Consider the following 19,975-nt stretch of genomic DNA (forward strand, 5'->3'; position numbering starts at 1 on the left):
GTAAGCCTTTCTTACTATGTTTGACAAAAGATCAGCTTTAACTTCCATAAGCATATATGAATCCATATACCTTTATACAAGATGAAATTATAACTTAGCTACTGCTTCTTCCACAATGTTAAAAGTTCTTCCCTTACATTCTTTCATTTCCAAATCCTTGAAACTTTAACTGGGGTTAGACACAAGTTGATAATATTAATAATACTAAGCTTTTTATTTCCTTAAGTCTGTGTAATTAATTTTAGATTCTCATTCAATTTTGTTTCATACAGTTGCTTTGACACCACTAATTTAATCTAATTTCATTCTTGCAGACATTCCTTATTCTATAAGTTTTTAGTCTTTTAAAACTTTTCCTATATCTTCACACATACACATATTCATGCACTTTTATACAAATGCAGGAATAGAATCCTATGCACATCTTAACTGCTCATTATGCTTTAGTGTAATCTTTTTCTCTACCTCTTTCCACTTTTCCTTCTTAGACAATAATACCTCATGGTATTGGCTCCAATCCACTAGGGTAATGGTCATTTATTATTTCAATGTCTGCATAAAATTTCATGGTGTGTCTGTGCTACTCACACTTTGAAAGCTTTACATATTCTTTCTCAATGCATTATTACTACAATTACACAAAAATATTTTGAGAATGCTATGTTAACATTCTAGCTGCATGCAGAGGCAATATTTTTCCCCCAGTGGCCTATGAGTAATGTCCAGAGACATTTTGGACGTACATGGGGAGGTGTCAGTAGAGGCCAGGGATTCTATGCTGCAACGTCCAGGAATTAAACTACCACAAATAACAGTCTGGACCAGAATGTCAAAAGTACTGAGACTGACACACCATAAGTAAAGAATATCTCTATTTTTAATATTTATGGCTGTATTCAGATTGTTTTACAACCTTATTACATTTCACGTCAGCAAAATTAGAGATTACCCCTCTGATACCTCTTTACAAGTTCCAAATCCAATCATTGTGACAGAAATTTTAATGTTTTCTCAGGCTGCCAGTTATGAAAGAGATTTATGGTTGATTTTGTAAACTACTGCTGAGTTTGATCAAAAATTTATGTATTTGATGATATTTTACTTGCCTATTGCTATTCTTACATGCTCATATATCATATGTCCATTTTCTATGTTTATCAACATTTCAAATTAATTCTAAAATTATTATTTCCAACTGATATTAGGGTGCATATTTTTAATGAAAAAATCTTTTAAATTTCATAAATAGGTCTACCTTCTTACTTCTGAGGTTCTTGCCTTATATAAGATTGGTTTCTCCATGTTTAAAATTTGCATATTGTTTTCTAGACATTCTCTCAAAATATATTAGTTAATCTTACATTGAGTTTGTAATCTCTCTGATTTTTTTGTAGGATGTCTCATGTTGGAAAGAAAATTCATTTTATTCCAGATGAATGATTACCATCTTGTATATTGTCTCAGTTAGTATTTTCTTCTCCATTAAATTAACTAAAGTTGTTTTGAGACCACTCTATTAAACTTGGTTTCATTCTCCCTTTATTGTTTTATTTCATAGTTTTTCATATTCTGAAATTGGTTTCATATAAGTGCACATGTATTCACATACCTTTATGAAAATACAAAGGTGAACACAGCAGGTGACGTCCCTGTTCTTTTGGATTATGCAGTATAAAGGTAAAGGCAGAGTGCAATGAAATAAATGTTATGACATTTGTCCTTAGGCATAATCATATGAATAAAGTTATTAATATAAAAATATGTAATTGTCATGGTTGGCAGGATTTATAGAACATGGTCTGGGGAGGCTTTTGCATGTTGGATGAAATCCAGAACCAAGGCTGGAGTGTACCCATTGGATTTTTCAAAAAGAGATGAAACTGAAAGCCCAAGAATAACAACCAAAAACAATTCCACCCAAGAAAAGAGAAAAAGGGCTTACTTCCCACCCTATCAGACCATATAAAAAACAATTGGTAAAACAAATATGTAATAGACACAGGAGAAAATAAATCTTCTATTCTTTGATGTTAAAAATACCCAACTTTTGTTGTACTTCATAAATTTTCCTTTGTGAAGTTTTGTTTATTATTTTGCTGTCATACATTTAACTGTCCTCTGTCTGTTTATCAAATAGACTATTTATATTTCTTTAAATGCAGTGCATAAATGACCATACCAATATAGAACTCCAAGATTGTTTTATCAATACAATGGATGCTTTACAGTTTGAAATTCTGGGGTACCATTTCCAAAAGCTTTGGTAGAAAAATAATTGTTCTGTCCAGCTTACATCAACTCCACACCTAGACTAATCAGTGTGGCTGGGGATGAGAAGGGCATGGTATTTCCACATTCCAAGAGGTCATGATGTGTGTGTGTGTGTGTGTGTGTGTGTGTGTGTGTGTGAGTGCCTTGTGGAGAGACAGCAGTCCTAAGAGCAGGTTTACCTGAGCTTATACTCCAAAGTGAGTTTTATAACACAAAGTGCAGAACTAAATAAACAGAAGTTACTAAGGAGAGTATTCATTGTAATTCACAGGGCACATTTACAGAAAGATTAATAAAGTGCAAGAGGTACATAGCGTGAATGATGGACTGTCTTTGTCTTAAAATTTCTACAGCACAGAGAAGCCACTTCACCCCTGAGCATTCTCTCACACCTTCTCTCTTCACTCTCCTTCTTGCTCTCTCAGCTTGCTTCCTTTTTTATGACTTGACCATCTGAAGCAAGCGGATTCCTCAGGGCCCTTATCCCTGGCAATCCACAGAACTGAATAAGGAGAATGATCACCACTGACAACGATTATTTTACTAATGATTAGAAATGATGCTAATCTTTTTACATAGATTGTCAACCACCTCGGAGATATATCACCATTCTCACTATTTGGGCAAAGATGTAAACTTTTAGAATGGTTCAGTTGCCTCTCAAATTTCAAATAGATAACTATGTGGTAGATCCAAGATGCAACACCAGATTTTCTGATTTCAAAAATTTGCTTTTAATATAATTTAGAAAGGTTTTTTACCATTTCATCTTAAAAACCTCCCACTGTTGTACAGTGTGCATTTTCTCTGTAAATTGTGGATTTATGCTATTTGCTCACTTTTCTAGTGGGCTGTTAAATAAGTAATATGTCTTTGTATCATAATGATATAGCTCTTCTATTTTGGATAAAGTATGTTTTTCTGCTTTCTTAGTTATTCTGGGCTCAAGGGGATATATAGAGTGCAAAGAACAGCACATGGACAAGGGACTCCCCATGTCTTGAAGTTTTAGCAATGGCAGGGAGGCCACTTTGTTCCTAACTTCAAAATATTAGTTATAACATTCCACCTATGTTAGTAATGCCCATTTGTATGAAAATTAGTCACATTGCTAATTTTTTCTAATCATCATCCCAGCCTTATGGAACCAGGAATAATACACAAATTTCAAAATTTCTTTTTCTGGGATTATCAAATAAACCAGATCTTCAGCCCCTTATATTTTGGCTTTTCCTCTCCATGTACCTGATCACTGTGTTTGGAAACCTGTCATCATCCTGGCCGTCAGCTCAGACTCACATCTCCACACACCCATATACTTGTTCTTCTCCAACCTGTCCTTTCTAGACAGCTGTTTCACCTTCACAATCATCCCAAAGATGCTGTGGAACAGCTAGACTCAATTTTGAGGATTGGACACCTTCCTCCCTACTCTTATGGGCTATGACTGCTTTGTGCCCATCTATCACCCCTTGCACTATGCAGTCATCATGAATCCCTGGCTCTGTGGACTGATGGTTCTGTCATCTTACACTATGATTTCCTGTATTCCCTGTTACAAAGCTTAATGATGGTGCAGCTGTCCTTCTGTCCAGGCATGGAAATGTCCCACTATTTCAGTGAACTCAGTTATATGGTCCAACTTGCCTTTTCTGACACCTTCATATGTGACACAATGTTGTATTTTGCAGCTGTTCTGATTGGTGGTGATTCCCTGTCTGGTATCCTTTGCTCTTACTCTAAGATAGTTTCCTCAATATATGGAATCTCATCAGCTCAAGAGAAGTATAAAGCATTTCCCAGCTGTGCATCTCACCTCTCCTTATATTATTGTACAGGCCTAGGAGTGTACCTCACCTTTGCTGCTACCCACAGCTCACACTCATATGCAATGGTCTCAGTGATGTACAGTGAGGTCACACATATGCTGAACCCCTTCATCTGCACTCTGAGAAGTAAAGAAAAGAGGTTATTAAAATATTCTTTGGGAAGGAAACTGTGAAAAGGACACTTTTCCTGGGGCTGAAGAACTGCCATTGATTGCAGGACTGAAAATCCCAGAGCCAGAATTTGTGATTTTGAAAAATCAGATTTGAAAGCAGAATTTGCTCGTTCTATTTACTTGTGGCATTATTATTTCTTTAACTTCCATTTCTCTCTACAATTTAACTTACTTTATTAAGATTTCTTTTTTCTCTGATATCCAAAGAATTTCTCTTTTTGGTCTTCCTATAATTCCAAATTTGTTCCCAATCTTGGATACAAAATATTTGGACATCCCCATGTATCTCATGAGACTGCACGCATTTCTTAACTTTTTTCTCAAATGACAACTAACATCCCATGTAATATTTCCTTAGATTTCCTAAGAGCATAGTCATAGGTTCTACATAGGAAAACAATCAAACAAACAAAAACAAAACAAAATGAACAAACAAAGGGACTTCCTAGGTGGGGCAGTGGTAAAGAATCTGCCTGCCAATGCAGGGGACACGGGTTTGAGCCCTGCCCTGGGAAGATTCCACATGCCACAGAGCAACAAAGCCCATGCGCCACAACTATTGAGCCTGTGCTCTAGAGCCCGTGACTCGCAGCTATCGAGCCCATGTGCAGCAACTATTGAAGCCCACGTGTCTAGGGCCCGTGCTCCACAACAAGAGAAGCCACTACAATAAGGAGCCTGTGCATCACAATGAAGAGTAGCCCCTGCTCGCAGCAACTAGAGAAAGCCCGTGTGCAGCAACGAAGACCCAACGCAGCCAAAAAATAAAGTAAACAAATAAATATATTTATAAAAAAAAATGAACAAACAAAAAAAACATGTTTGGGAACCGAGGTGACTGGCATCAGTTTATCCGAGAGGAAAGTCTGACACCACAGTTTTCACTACGTGTGCATTAGTCTTTGTGTATCATTAGCTTAACTGCTGCTCAAGATAATGTAGATTTAACATACAGTCCGTTTTATAGCTCGTCATTGTTACCATTCTCCTCATTTGGAGCTTGTTCTCTCTCTCTTTTATTTTATTTTTTCCAATGTCCACTCTTCATTCAGATTTCCTTAGTTTTACATTGTGTCCTTTTTCTCTTCCAGGTTCTCATCTAAGCTACCACATTACATTTACTTCTTACATCTCCTTAACCTCTTCTTGGCTATGACTGTCTCAGACTTGTTTTGTTTTTGATGACCTTGACAGGTTTTTAAAAATGAATTTTTATTAGTTATCTATTTTATGCATATTAGAGTATATATGTCAATCCCAATCTCCCAATTCATCCCAGCCCCCCTAGGAGCCTGTTCTCTTATGCGCTGCTCTGTGCATAGTGCCAACACTAATCTCTGACTAAAGCTGATTCATGTACAAGTTTCCTAGTGATGTCTGCATAAAAACAGAAATTTGAATTAATAGTTGAATTGATATGACCATGACATCATGAGGAAAAATTTAAATTTACTTGTATTACTCTGCATAATGTTTATTTTTCAAGTTGTATATTTACTCTTTGAAGTATGAAATACACGTCTATGTGTAAGGGGGTTTATTTTTGGTGTGAAGTTTTGTATGGCATGTTTTAAGATTTTTCATTGAATTGCCTCATCGATTCTTCTTGAAAACTTCCAGTGATGCCTACAATTATGACTCTTTCCACTATTCTAAATAAAATATCTAATTGTTTTCCATATTTCATTATAAATACTAAAGGGCAGTGAGTGAAAAATATCCTCTATTCTATACCTCCTGTACAAAGACATTTCTTCAATTGTCATTATCATAAATGACCCCTAAGATAACTCGAATCCTCCCAATCATATGATTCAGGGTCAGCAGTGTTTCTGCACCAACATGCATGTCCTACCAAGCTTTCCTGCGTACCTGAAAGCATATGAATGTAGTCATCTTTTTAATACTGTTAACTGACATAGACATAAATAATGATGCAATTAGAAATGCTGTCTTTAAATATCATAAAAATGTCCAAAATAAGGAGAAGCAGATTATTATAATTGTCCTCAGTTCTCTTCATTTTTGTTATTGCATCCATTCCTGTATCGGCTATTGCAACATAACAAGCCAAACTAAACTAAAATGACTTATCATAATGTCATTATTGAATGAGACACTATGGTGGGGAGTGGTGCTGAGCTTGAGGCAGGAGATAGATGAGCTCCAGGCCATCTATTCATTACCAGCTTCCTGTTTACATTTCCTGAGGCAAGAGACAACAGAGCTCCAGATGACATATTTATGACTGGACTCCTGTCTGTATTCCGAGATCTTCACCTCGATATAGGAAATAGCAACAGGAATAGGGTAGATAACCAGATATTGGACACTTTTATGGCAGGGACACAGTGGGGCTAAACCCTGTTAAAAGATGAAGAGGTCATACACTCCCCATCCTTAGGATAAGGGAGACATTACACTTGCACAGAAAGGTTCCTTGGGGGTTAAAAAGGAGTGGGCACCCTCTCCTACTGTGATGCTAAGGCAGTCCCACAGGCCTCTGTGCTAAAAGTCATCTTGGAAAAAAAAGCTTGCACCGGCATGTTGAGAAGGGTCCTAGGGCAGGTCAGGTGTGGAAAAAGAAACCAGATAATTGACCAAAGGTAAGAAAAAGACCCCCCAAAACTGCCTGATATAAATGACAACCAGCACTTTACTGCACTCCTCCTCCTCATTAGGGAGAACACCCACACCATTTCTCTTGGGAGTGCATGGTTGCTAGGATTCCTAGTTTTCATTTGGCTACCCAGATTCAATTCCCAGGCAGGGAATGCAGATCTCCCTTCAAACCACTGCTCACTGCTGCCTTGCAGAGCAACTGATGAGTCTGTTTTCAGCTGTGAGTCTCCACATTTTATTTCTAAAGCTTATCCATGAATCTCTGTGTGGCTCTTGTGCTTTTTTCTCTTGAACATATTCATGTTCGGTTCACTCTATGTCTGTACCTAGGCTATCCATTTGTAGGAAAAAAATAGTTTATCAAATATGAATTGCTTTAATTTAATGCCACTGTTCCTATCTCCATATATAACACTTTGCTTTCTTCCCAGTTAGAAGACCTATCTCCCAAGCCTGTGCTCTAACACAAACACATACTCATTTATATTCTCTTCTGCTATGTTGAAAGAAATTCTGAGAGTGATGGGAGGGATAGAAATGAAGAAAATGGAATTCGAATGAACATAACATAGAAAAATATAGTATTTTTTTTACACAAAAGATTTAAAGTAGAATGGGTAACTTTAATTTTAAAAAGGAATTACTTTTCTCCTCTTACATCTTTAAAGCTTTTAAGATCAGAACCACATTTACATTACATAATGAGAAATTCTCTGTACCAGGTAATGGTGCCAAATATCTCCAGATTAACTTAAATTTCTCCTATTTAAAATGGATTTCATTAAAAAATGATTTTCCCAAGGGTGGTAACTGAATGATTTGAAGGGCTTAAATTTACTTTCTAGGAACAATATTTCATGAGGCAAATACATCTATTATTAGATTCCACTGCTGCTATAACAAATTATCACATTACCGGCGTAAAACGTACAGCTTTATATCTTAAAATTCTGGAGGTCAGAAGCCTGAAATGAGCCTCAATGGGCTTAAATCAAGGCATCTGGAGGGCTTGGAGCCTTCAGGATGTTCCAGGTGAGAATGGATTCCCTCTCCTATTCTAATTTCCAGGGCCGCCTGCATTCCTTGTATCATGGTCTTTCATGTATCTTCAAAGCCAGCAACAGAGCATCTTCAAGTCTCTCTCTGACTCTAATTCTTTTTCCTCTCTCTTCCACATTTAAAGCATCATTATGGTTACACTAGTCCAAGGTAGATAATTCAGGCTGACCTTCTTAAATATATGACTAGCGCCTTTATTCTAGATAGAATTAAGACAGTAGATACTGTCTTAATTACCCTGATATGTAAACAAATATATTTAAAAGTTATTTGGTTTAGGATATGACATTTTTTGGAATCCCTTTTTCTGCCTACTACAAAGTTTGTTTTTTAGTATTGATATATGGTATTTGATGTCACTCGAGCTATTATATTCAAAAGATCTTGACACATAATTTATCATCCCCTATAAAGTGAGTGAAAAACTTTTCTTTTGAATCGCATACAGCAAAGATCTTTGGTGGGGGAGACTAGAGCTATGTATACTTAACTGTAACACAGGACCACTGCCTTGCTACCCAAACTGTGATCCACAGACTGAGACCTGAAGCTTTAACAACACCTAAGAGTTGGTTAGATATGCAGTCCCTGGGCCCACTAGAGACCTGATGAATCAAAATTTGCATTTTAATCACAAACTTTGGTGATTTGTATGCCCAATGAAGTATAGAAGTTTTAGTCTAAAATAGGTTTCCTTACCTTCTCACTGTTGGCATCTGGGGCAGGAAAATTATTTGTATTGGGTGCTCTCCTGTGGTATATAAGGGGTTAGTAGAATACCTTTAGACATTGCCAAATATCCCCAGGTGCAAAATCACCTCTGGTTGAGAATCGCTGCCCCAGAATTTGAGACCTGGAAGCATGCTGACAAATTCCAATCAAGATTCCATTCCTTACTTGCTTTATATCTTTAAGCAGAACATCAAATCCCTCTGAGTCCCATTTCTACAAAGCAGAAAGGAGTTCATAAAAGCACTCCTCATAGAACACACTGCTGTAAAAATTTAATTTTACAGTCTCTATAATATGCTAAGCCAGTGATATATAATAATATCTAAATATGTATTTTATTGTTACAAATATTTTATGAGAGACTAAATGGCAGCTCAACTTCTGATACAAGTAGGAAATTCTAATTGGATTTGCAAAACTTTCAGGAAACCAAGGATTATAATAGTCAAGTTTTTATATTAAAGGAGCAATGTAAATCTTCTTTTTGAAAAAGGGAATAGTAATTTTCAGAGATTTCAGGGGTTGTGTTCCCACCCCAAGTCAAAACTTTGAAGAGCCAAAAACCTAGCCAAGACAATTCTTCTATATTATACTTTTGAGAAAATTTGAAATCAGGGATGTGATGAGGTGCTGGAAGGCTTAGAGCTTTAGAAGCAGGAGAGTTAAAGAAGAAGTAATGAAAACTGAGTGCACTTAACTTGTAATGCAGTCTCCTAGGAATAGAGAATCAGCAAGAAAAAAAAAAAATCATTCTGTCCAGACCAATGTCTCCAAGGGAAATCATGCACAAGCAGGCTGGAATAACAAGAGGAAAACATGCCTAATGAGATGACATAAGACACTGTAAATATCTCTTCTGCTGCAGTCTCTCAGCCTATGCCACTTTTGGTTGGACAGGACATGGTTGTTGCTTTTGCAGTCCTAAATCTGGCTGGGAAACCAATGCTCTACCCACTCTTATTTTCTTGTCTGGGGATAGAGCTTTTTCTATATCATCAATTATTTATGGAGGAATTTTGACTTTCACAGAGAAATCTCCCACACAGAGTTCCCAAGCAGGTGAGACTGAAAGCTCCACAGACACTGCAGGAGGGGATCAGAGAGGGTGGGAACCAGGAACTTGTACCTGAGGTCACCTGAGGACCAATCCAGCGTAGCCCAGATGCCAGAGATCACTGTGGTTGTTTGCTGGCTTTCCTAATAATACATTCATTTATGATGCTGAAAATGTAAACATTAGATTTGGAAACGCAAGTGTCAATGTTGGCAATTAAATCATGCTAGTGGAAGCCCAAGAGAGGAAGGAATGGGAAGCATACACTGCTTCCAGTACAAGTGGAAGAAGAGTCCAAGGATCTTGTTAATTAACAGGAGCAGACAAATAGGATATTATCTATGACGGGATATCCAGTGGAGTGAGGGCATTACTTTTTTCTTTTTTTTTTAATGGGTCATATTAGACTTTGTTTCCACATGCATGAGAAAGATCTAGACCAGGAACTGTTTGCAAATGCTTCCTTCCAATAGCTTGTTCATGAAACATACATAACACAGTAGCTTTTATCACCCTGGGTATTCACATTAAAAAATATTTTTTTTCATCGGTGGAAAGGGGGTATGCTGTATTCACTTTGAGCAAAGATTCATTTATTTGATCACCATGTCATTTCCTATTTGACAGCCTATTTTTATAAATTATTATTCTGGAGTTGATTTTGGTTGGGAATTTTTAACCATAAAAATGCATTAAATTTTATAGAGTTAAATATATCTTCCTTCTTACCTCTGATTTTCTCACCTTAATCACAAGAGTTTTCCCACCTGAAGATTTTACATGTGGTTTTTTATATCAAAATGTTCATCTAAAAGAGACTCTTTATGTTTACACTGGGGTCTTTAGTCCCTCTGAATTTTTAAAGATGTGTTAGGTAAAGAACCACTTTATTTCCTTCCTGCTAAACAGCCATTTATTCCAGCTTTCATTCAACAATCCAGCCTTTCCCAACCAAATTGAAATACAATCTTTGCATTTTTCAGTGTTCATATCTACTGGAACCTAAGTCCTAATCATTCAACAAATGATAAAAAAGCATCTGCTATGTGCCATAAGATTCTAAGTATATTATATGTTATGTTCTCTTGAATCAAGGTCTTTGCTAAATTAATTCATATTGATATAGTCCAACTACTGCTATTGTGTGTCATGTTTCAGTTGGTTTTTGATGTTACATTTAGTTTTGTTTAATATAGTTATGAGAAATCACCCTATTTAACTGGTTTCATGTTTCTGCCATTCTTTTTATTCATAATTTCTCATTTTCTTAATGTGTTTTTATATAAATATGCATATAGTCACATAACTTTGGGAAAAACAAAAGTGAGCATTGCAGGTGAAGTCCCTGCTTGCTTGATACTTCTGTATAATGGTGAAACCAAAATACAATAAAATAAATGTGTATATGACATAATGTCCATCATATGAAAATTTTTTCCAGGGTAAGGGCGTTGATTGTCTTGGCATGAGAAGATTTATAGAGTGTCGTCTGGGGACACTTTTGCATGTTAATAAAAGAACAGAAACAGAACTAGAGTGTGCTCCTTAGACCTGTCAAAAGAGAGACCAAAACTCAAATAAAAATTACATAAAAACATGCCACATAAAATAAATGAGAAAGGAGCTTGCCTCATCCCCTATGAATCACATAAAAAGCAATTGTTCAAATAATTGTGGCAGAGGGACAGGAAAAAATTAGTCTTCTACTCTTGATAGAAAAAGGCCAACTTTTAACTTACTTTGTATATTCCCTTTTGAGAAGTGCTGGTGTATTTCTTTGCTCATTTTTCTCTTAGAGTATTCAGTCTGTAATGTGTCTCATCAAAAAATATCACTACTTTTATTTTTTTGACAAATTTATTTCTTTTAATATTACCAATGGTTGTCATTATTTTTCACACATTTTATTGGAGTATAATTGCTTTACAATGTTGTGTTAGTTTCTGTTGTACAACAAGCTGAATCAGCTATATATATATATATATATCCCCATATCTCCTCTCTCTTGAGCCTCCCTCCCACACTCCCCATCCCACCCTCCTAGTTCATTACAGAGCACCAAGTTAATCTCCCTGTGTATGCGGCAGCTTCCCACCAGCTATCTATTTTACATTTGGTAGTGTATATATGTCAATTCTACTCTCTCATTGTGTCCCAACCTTCCCTTCCAATCCTGTGTCCTCAACTACATTCTCTACATCTGCATCTTTATTCTTGCCCTGTCGCTAGGTTCATCAGTATCATTTTTCTAGATTCCATATATGTTCATTAACATATGGTATTTGTTTTTCCCTTTCTGACTTACTTCACTCTGTATGACAGACTCTAGGTCCATCCACCTCACTACAAATAACTCAATTTCATTCATTTTTATGGCTGAGTAATATTCCAGTGTATATATGTGCCACATCTTCTTTATCCATTCATCTGTTAATGGGCATTTAGGTAGCTTCCATGTTCTGGCTATTGTAAATGATGCTGCAATAAACATTGTGGTACATATATATATATATATTTTATTTATTTATTTATTTATTTATTTATTTATTTATTTATTATTTTTTGGGGGGTGCACCAAGTTCAATCATCTGTTTTTATACACATATCCCCCGTATTCCCTCCCTTCCTTGACTGCCCCCACCTCGAGTCCACCCCACCCTCCCCGCCCCAGTCCTCTAAGGCATCTTCCATCCTCGAGTTGGACTCCCTTTGTTATACAACAACTTCCCACTGGCTATCTATTTTACAGTTGGTAGTATATATATGTCTGTGCTACTCTCTCGCTTTGTCTCAGCTTCCCCTTCACCCCCTGCCCCCTCCCAAACCTCGAGTTCTCCAGTCCATTCTCTGTATCTGCGTCCTTATTCTTGTCACTGAGTTCATCAGTACCATTTTTAGATTCCGTATATGTGAGTTAGCATACAATATTAGTCTTTCTCTTTCTGAATTACTTCACTCTGTATGACAGACTCTAGGTCTATCCACCTCATGACATATAGCTCCATCTCATCCCTTTTTATAGCTGAGTAATATTCCATTGTATATATATGCCACATCTTCTTTATCCATTCAGGTGTTGATGGGCATTTAGGTTGCTTCCATGTCCTGGCTATTGTAAAGAGTGCTGCAATAAGCATTATGGTACAAGTTTCTTTTGGGATTATGGTTTTCTTTGGGTATATGCCCCGTAGTGGGATTACTGGATCATATGGTAGTTCTATTTGTAGTTTTTTAAGGAACCTCCAAATTGTTTTCCATAGTGGCTGTACTAACTTACATTCCCACCAACAGTGCAGGAGAGTTCCCTTTTCTCCACACCCTCTCCAACATTTGTGGTTTCCAGATTTTGTGATGATGGCCATTCTGATTGGTGTGAGGTGATACCTCATTGTGGCTTTGACTTGCATTTCTCTGATGATGAGTGATGTTGAGCATCTTTTCATGTGTTTCTTGGCCATCTGTATGTCTTCTTTGGAGAAGTGTCTATTTAGGTCTTCCGCCCATTTGTGGATTGGGTTATTTGCTTTTTTGGTATTAAGCTTCATGAGCTGCTTGTATATTTTGGAGGCTAATCTTTTGTCCGTTGTTTCATAGGCAAATATTTTTTCCTGTTCTGAGGGTTGCCTTTTAGTCTTGTTTATGGTTTCTTTCACTGTGCAAAAACTTTTAAGTTTCATGAGGTCCCATGTGTTTATTCTTGATTTTATTTCCACGATTCTAGGAGGTGGGTCAAAAAGGATCTTGCTTTGATGTATGTCATAGCGTGTTCTGCCTATGTTTTCCTCGAGGAGTTTTATAGTGTCTGACCTTACATGTAGGTCTTTAATCCATTTGGAGTTTCTTTTTGTGTATGGTGTTAGGAAGTGTTCTAATTTCATTCTTCTCCATGTTGCTGTCCAATGTTCCCAGCACCACTTATTGAAGAGGCTGTCTTTTTTCCATTGTATATTCGTTCCTCCTTTGTCAAAGATAAGGTGCCCATATGTGTTTGGACTTACTTCTGAGTTCTCTATTCTATTCCATTTTCCTTTCTATTTTTGTGCCAGTACCATACTGTCTTGATCACTATGGCCTTGTAGTATAGTTTGAAGTCAGGAAGCCTGATTCCACCAACTCCTTCTCAAGATTGCTTTGGCTCTTCAGGGTCTTTTGCGTTTCCTTACAAATCATAAGATTTCTTGCTCTAGTTCTGTGAAAAATGCCATTGGTAATTTGATCGGGATTGCATTGAACTTGTAAGTTGCTTTGGGTAGTACAGTCATTTTCACGATGTTGATTCTTCCAATCCAGGAACATGGTATGTCCCTCCATCTATTTGTGTCATCTTTGATTTCTTTCATCAATGTCTTAAAGTTTTCTGCATACAGATCTTTTGCCTCCTTAGGCAGGTTTATTCCTAGGTATTTGATTCTTTTTGTTGCAGTGGTGAATGGGAGAGTTTCCTTAATTTCTCTTTCTGCTCTTCCGTTGTTAGTGTATAGGAATGCAAGAGATTTCTGTGCATTAATTTTGTATCCTGCTACTTTACTAAACTCATCAATTAGTGCTAGCAGTTTTCTGGTAGAGTCTTTAAGGTTTTCTATATATAATATCATGTCATCTGCAAAGAGTGACAATTTTACTTCTTCTTTTCCAATTTGGATTCCTTTTATTTCTTTTTCTTCTCTGATTGCTGTGGCTAAAACTTCCAAAACTATGTTGGATAATAATGGTGAGAGTGGACACCCTTGTCTTGTTCCTGTTCTTAGAGGGAATTCTTCCAGTTTTTCCCCATTGAGAACGATGTTGGCTTTTGGTTTTTCATATATGGCTTTTATTATGTTGAGGTGATTTCCTTCTATGCCCATTTTCTGAAGAGCTTTTATCATAAATGGATGTTGAACTTTGTCAAAAGCTTTTTCTGCATCTATTGAGATGATCATATGGTTTTTATCCTTCAATTTGTTGATATGATGTATCACGTTGATTGATTTGCGTATATTGAAGAAGCCTTGCATCCCAGGGATAAACCCCACTTGATCATGGTATATGATTTTTTTAATGTGCTGTTTGATTCTGTTAGCTAGTATTTTGTTGAGGATTTTTGCATCTATATATATTTTTGAATTATGGTTTTCTCAGTGTATATGCCCAGTAGTGGGTTTGCTGGGTAATATGGTAGCTCTATTTTTAGCTTTTTAAGATATCTCCATACTGTTCTCCATAGCAACTGTATCAATTTACACTCCCACCAACAGTGCATGAGGGTTCCCTTTTCTTCACATCCTCTCCAGGATTTATTGTTTGTAGATTTTTTGATGATGGCCATTCTGACTGGTGTGAGGGATACCTCACTGTGGTTTTAATTTGCATTTCTCTAATGATTAGTGGTGTTGAACATCTTTTCATGTGCCTCTTGACCATCTGTATGTCTTCTTTGGATAAAAGTCTATTTAGACCTTCCACCCATTTTTGGATTGGGTTGCTTGTTTTTGTGATATTTAGCTGCATGTGCTATATGTATATTTTGGAGATAAATCCTTTGTCAGTTTCTTCATTTGCAAATATTTTCTCACATTCTGAGGGTTGTCTTTTCTTCTTGTTTATAGTTTCCTTTGCTATGCAAAAACATTTTAAGTTTCATTAGGTCCCATTTGTTTATTCTTAATTTTATTTCCATTATTCTAGGAGGTGGGTCAAAAAGGATCTTGCTTTGATGGATGTCATAGAGTGTTCTGCCTATGCTTTCCTCTAAGAATTTTATAGTGTCTAGCCTTACATGTAGCTCTTTAATCCCTTTTGAGTTTATTTTTGCGTATAGTGTTAGGAAGTGTTCTAATTTCATTCTTTTACTTGTAGCTGTCCAATGTTTCCAGCACCACTTATTGAAGAGGCTGTCTTTTTTCCATTGTATATTCTTACCTCCGTTGTCAAAGATAAGGTGCCGATATGTGTGTGCATTTATCTCTGGGGTTTCTATCCTTTTCCTTGATCTATATTTTCATCTTTGTACGACTGCCATACTATCTTGATTACAGTAGCTTTCTAGTATCATCTGAAGTCAGGGAGCCTGATTCCTACAGCTCCATTTTTCTTTCTCAAGAACGTTTTGGCCATTTGGGGTCTTTTGTCTTTCCATACAAATTGTATAATATTTTGTTCTGGTTCTCTGAAAAAATGCCATTGGTAACTTGATAGGGATTCTGTTGAATCTATAGATTGCTTTGGGTAGTATATTTTAGAAGTCATTTTCACAATGTTAATTCTTCCAATCCAAGAACATGGTATATCTCTCCATCTGTTTGAAACATCTTTGATTTCTTTCATCAGTTTCTTATACCTTTCTGCATAAAACTCTTTTGCCTCCTTAGGCAGGTTTATTCCTAGGTATTTTGTTATTTGTGTTGTGATGGTAAATGGGAGTGTTTCCTTAATTTCTGTTTCTGACTTTTCATTGTTAGTTTATAGGAATGCAAGAAAATTCTAGGCAGTAATTTTGTATCCTACTACTTTACCAAATTCTTTGATTAGCTCTAAAAGTTTTCTGGTGGCATCTTAAGGATTTTCTATGTATAGTATCATGTCATCTGCAAACAGTGACAGTTTTACTTCTTCTTTTCCAATTTGGATTCCTTTTATTTCTTTTTCTTCTCTGATTGCTGTGGCTAAAACATCCAATACTATGTTGAATAATAGTGTTAAGAGTGGACACCCTTGTCTTGTTCCTGATCTTAGAGGAAATTCTTCCAGTTTTTCACCATTGAGAAGGATGTTTGCTGTGGGTTTTTCATATATGGCCTTTATTATGTTGAGGTTGGTTCCCTCTATGCCCACTTTCTGGAGAGTTTTTAATGAAAATGAGTGTTGAATTTTTTCCAAACCTTTTTCTGCATTTATTGAGATTATCATATTTTTTCCTTCAATTTATTAGTATCGTGTATCACCTTGATTGACATGCTTATATTAAAGAATCCTTTCATTCTTGGGATAAGCCCCACTTGATTATAGTGTATGATCCTTTTAATTTGCTGTTTGATTCTATTTGCTACTATTTTGTTGAGGATTTTTGTGTCTATGTTTATCAGTGATATTGGCCTGTAATTTTCTCTTTTTGTGACGTTTGTGTGGTTTTGGCATCAGGGGGTGTTGGCCTCATAGAATGCATTTGGGAATCTTCCTCCCTCTGATATATTTTAGAAGAATTTGAGAAGAATAGTTTTAGTTCTTCTCTAAATGTTTGGTAGAATTTACCTGTGAAGCCATGGGGCCCTGGGCTTTTGTTTATTAGAAGATTTTTAATCACAGTTTCAATTTCAGTGCCTGTGTTTGGTCTGTTCATATTTTCTAGTTCTTCATGATTCAATCTTACAAGGTTGTACCTTTCTAAGAATTTGTCCATTTCTTCCAGGTTGTCCATTTTATTGGCATATAATTGCTTGTAGTAGTCTCTCATGAGCCTTTGTATTTCTGTGGTATCAGTTGTTACCTCTCCTTTTTCACTTCTGCTTCTTTATTTTTCCTAGGAATCTAGGGGATATAAGGAGAATTGGAATGCTACCAGAACCAATGATGCTTTTTTTGGCAGTGTCTCAGGGACCACAATTGTTATTACATCATTTTTCTTCATCATGTCAATTTCATTTCTCTTTTCTCTCTCTGTATTTATTGAATAAATTGTTTCTTTTACTATGAGGCAGGAAATGAGCAAGTCAGTTGTGATCCCTAAGTTTGTCCATAGAGATCCTATTAACTCTAACTTCTGGGTGCCATTTCTACATTCCTTAGGGGAAAGATATGAACAGGCCAGCTTGAGCTGTATACATTGCTGGCTTACTTAGTGCTGCTGTAGATGAGAAAGGTGTGGAAGTAAACAGACCAGGAGGCCACGGTAGGCCAAGGGATTTTGTGTATGTGTGTGCGCATGTGTGTGTGTGTGTATGTGTGTGTGTGTACCTTGTGGAGTCAAGGCAGTCCTCAGAGCAGGGGTACCAATGTTCACACATTCCCAGGTGACTCATGACAGAGGCCAGAACTCAATCTACAGAAGTTACTAAGGGGGGTGTCCATTTCAATTTACGAAACTCTTTTGTAACAAAATGGATACATTCCTATAAAACACTTGTGAAGGAGGGAATTCCTGTGCCTTGAAGTCCAGTAGTAGCAGGGCAGCCCTTTCATTTCTCAACTTTCTCTGAAACCATCTATCATCACCCTCCTTGTTGTTAATTCCCCTCAACAGTGTGGCTTCATTTTCAGTCTTAATTTGCTGAAACAAGCATCCTCTTCAGGGTGCTTGCAATCAGGGCTCCCCCGAAGGGCACACAATTCCCAAACAAATTTCAATGTCCAGTTTTATTTTTCTTTAGGGCTCTGGCCCCTTCTTTGCAGGTACTGTCTGAGCATTGAGGAAAAATAACACCCCACCTACTCTGTCCTTTATACCTGCTATCTTTTTCTTCATAGCACCAGTTACTATATGGCATGTATTTTGATTATTTATATTTGCCCATATTCTTTCTCTGTCATACAATTATAGGGGCTTGTTTTCTTCAGCACTCTGTATTTATGGCCTTTACAATGCCTGGAACATGGTCAGTACTCAATATGTATTCCTCAAAGGAATGGAAATTATTTTCTATAAAGCATCAATATACAGTACACTTGAGGAACAGACTGAGTGGAAAATATACTGAGAAATGGCACTAGGGCTGTGCAAAAAGGACCACACCATACATAGATATTGAAAGTAACATATTGACTCTAAATACAAATGGTAGCATTTATGCTAGGTTATTAGTGCTTGCTTGTGTGAAAAATTAGACATATATTTTTCTATATCTTGATAGACACCTCCAACACATTGACCCAGGAAATTTTACGGGAGTTTCAGAATTTCTTCTCATGGGATTTTCAGTTGCACCAGAACTGCAGTTCTTTATATTTGGACTTTTTATCTCCATGTACCTGATCACTGTGTTTGGAAACTTGCTCATCATCTTGGCTATCAGCTCAGACTCCCACCTCCACACACCCATGTACTTCTTCCTCTCCAACCTGTCCTTTGTAGACATCTGTTTCACATCTACCACCATCCCAAAGATGCTGGTAAATATACAGACAGAGAACAAAGTTATAACTTATGCATGCTGCATTAGCCAGATGTACTTTTTTCTACTCTTTGCAGGATTGGACAACTACATCCTAACTGTGATGGCCTATGACCGGTTTCTGGCCATCTGCCACCCCCTGAAATACACAGTCATCATGAACCCCAGGCTCTGTGGACTGCTGGTGCTGGTATCCTGGATCATCAGTGTCCTGCATTCCTTGTTACAAAGCTCAATGGTGTTGCAGCTGTCCTTTTGTATAGACTTGGAAGTTCCCCACTTTTTTTGTGAAATCAAACAGCTTGTCGAACTTGCTTGTTCTGACACCTTCCTCAATAACATGGTGATGTGTTTTGGAGCTGGGCTTCTGGGTGGTGGTCCCCTAGCCGGTATTCTTTACTCATACTCTAAGATAGTGTCCTCTATCTGTGGAATCTCTTCAGCTCATGGGAAGTATAAAGCATTTTCCACCTGTGCATCTCACCTCTCAGTTGTCTCCTTATTTTATTGTACAAGCCTAGGAGTGTACCTCAGCTCTTCTGCTTCCCACAGCTCACACTCAAGTGCAACAGCCTCGCTGATGTACACTGTGGTCACACCCATGCTAAACCCCCTCATCTACAGTCTGAGAAATAAAGACATAAAGAGGGCTCTGAAAAGATTTTGAAGCATGGAAGCTATAACAGGGCCACTTGTCCTATGGCTGAAGAAATGCACCTCATAGCAGAGCTCAAAGCCTCAGATCCAGATATTGTGATTCTTCTATCAGATTGTGAAAATAGCACTTGCTCCTTCAATTTATTGCCTGGTATTTCCATTTATTTGATTTCAGCTTTTTTTACATTAAGAAAAAAAAAAACCTTTATTCATCTTTCCACTTTCTGTTACCTAAGTTTTTCCCTTTGTCATTTTTATACTCTCCAAATTGATTCACAACCTTAGTGAAATATATGGAAATTTCCATTTATCCCTTGAGACTTTGTGCTTAAGAATAATTTCTTCTGAAATGAAATGCTTTATGATGAGTAATTTTTCTTTCTTTTTACTAAAAGTATATTCATGAGTTTTACAACACCAACACACATTTCAATAAAGAGTTTAACGTAATAGAGTATAGAATCAGAGATACTTTATGTTGAAGCAGAAATT

General features: G+C 36.8%; 1 protein-coding gene across 1 annotated transcript; it reads left to right on the plus strand.

Annotated features, from left to right (window-relative positions):
• Window positions 1–18,584: 18,584 nt before the first annotated feature.
• Window positions 18,585–19,493, plus strand: LOC130836623 (olfactory receptor 7A10-like). The gene has a single exon (XM_057708946.1). The coding sequence runs from the start codon at window positions 18,621–18,623 to the stop codon at window positions 19,491–19,493; it is 873 nt and encodes a 290-aa protein (XP_057564929.1). The 5' UTR covers window positions 18,585–18,620.
• The last annotated feature ends 482 nt before the right edge of the window (window positions 19,494–19,975 follow it).

This window comes from Hippopotamus amphibius, chromosome 15, assembly GCF_030028045.1.
Source record: "Hippopotamus amphibius kiboko isolate mHipAmp2 chromosome 15, mHipAmp2.hap2, whole genome shotgun sequence".
Taxonomy (NCBI): Eukaryota; Metazoa; Chordata; class Mammalia; order Artiodactyla; family Hippopotamidae; genus Hippopotamus; species Hippopotamus amphibius.

Bases quoted from the DNA above. Each gene is read 5' to 3' on its own strand.
- LOC130836623 (XM_057708946.1), top strand. From the start codon at position 18,621: ATGGGATTTTCAGTTGCACCAGAACTGCAGTTCTTTATATTTGGACTT.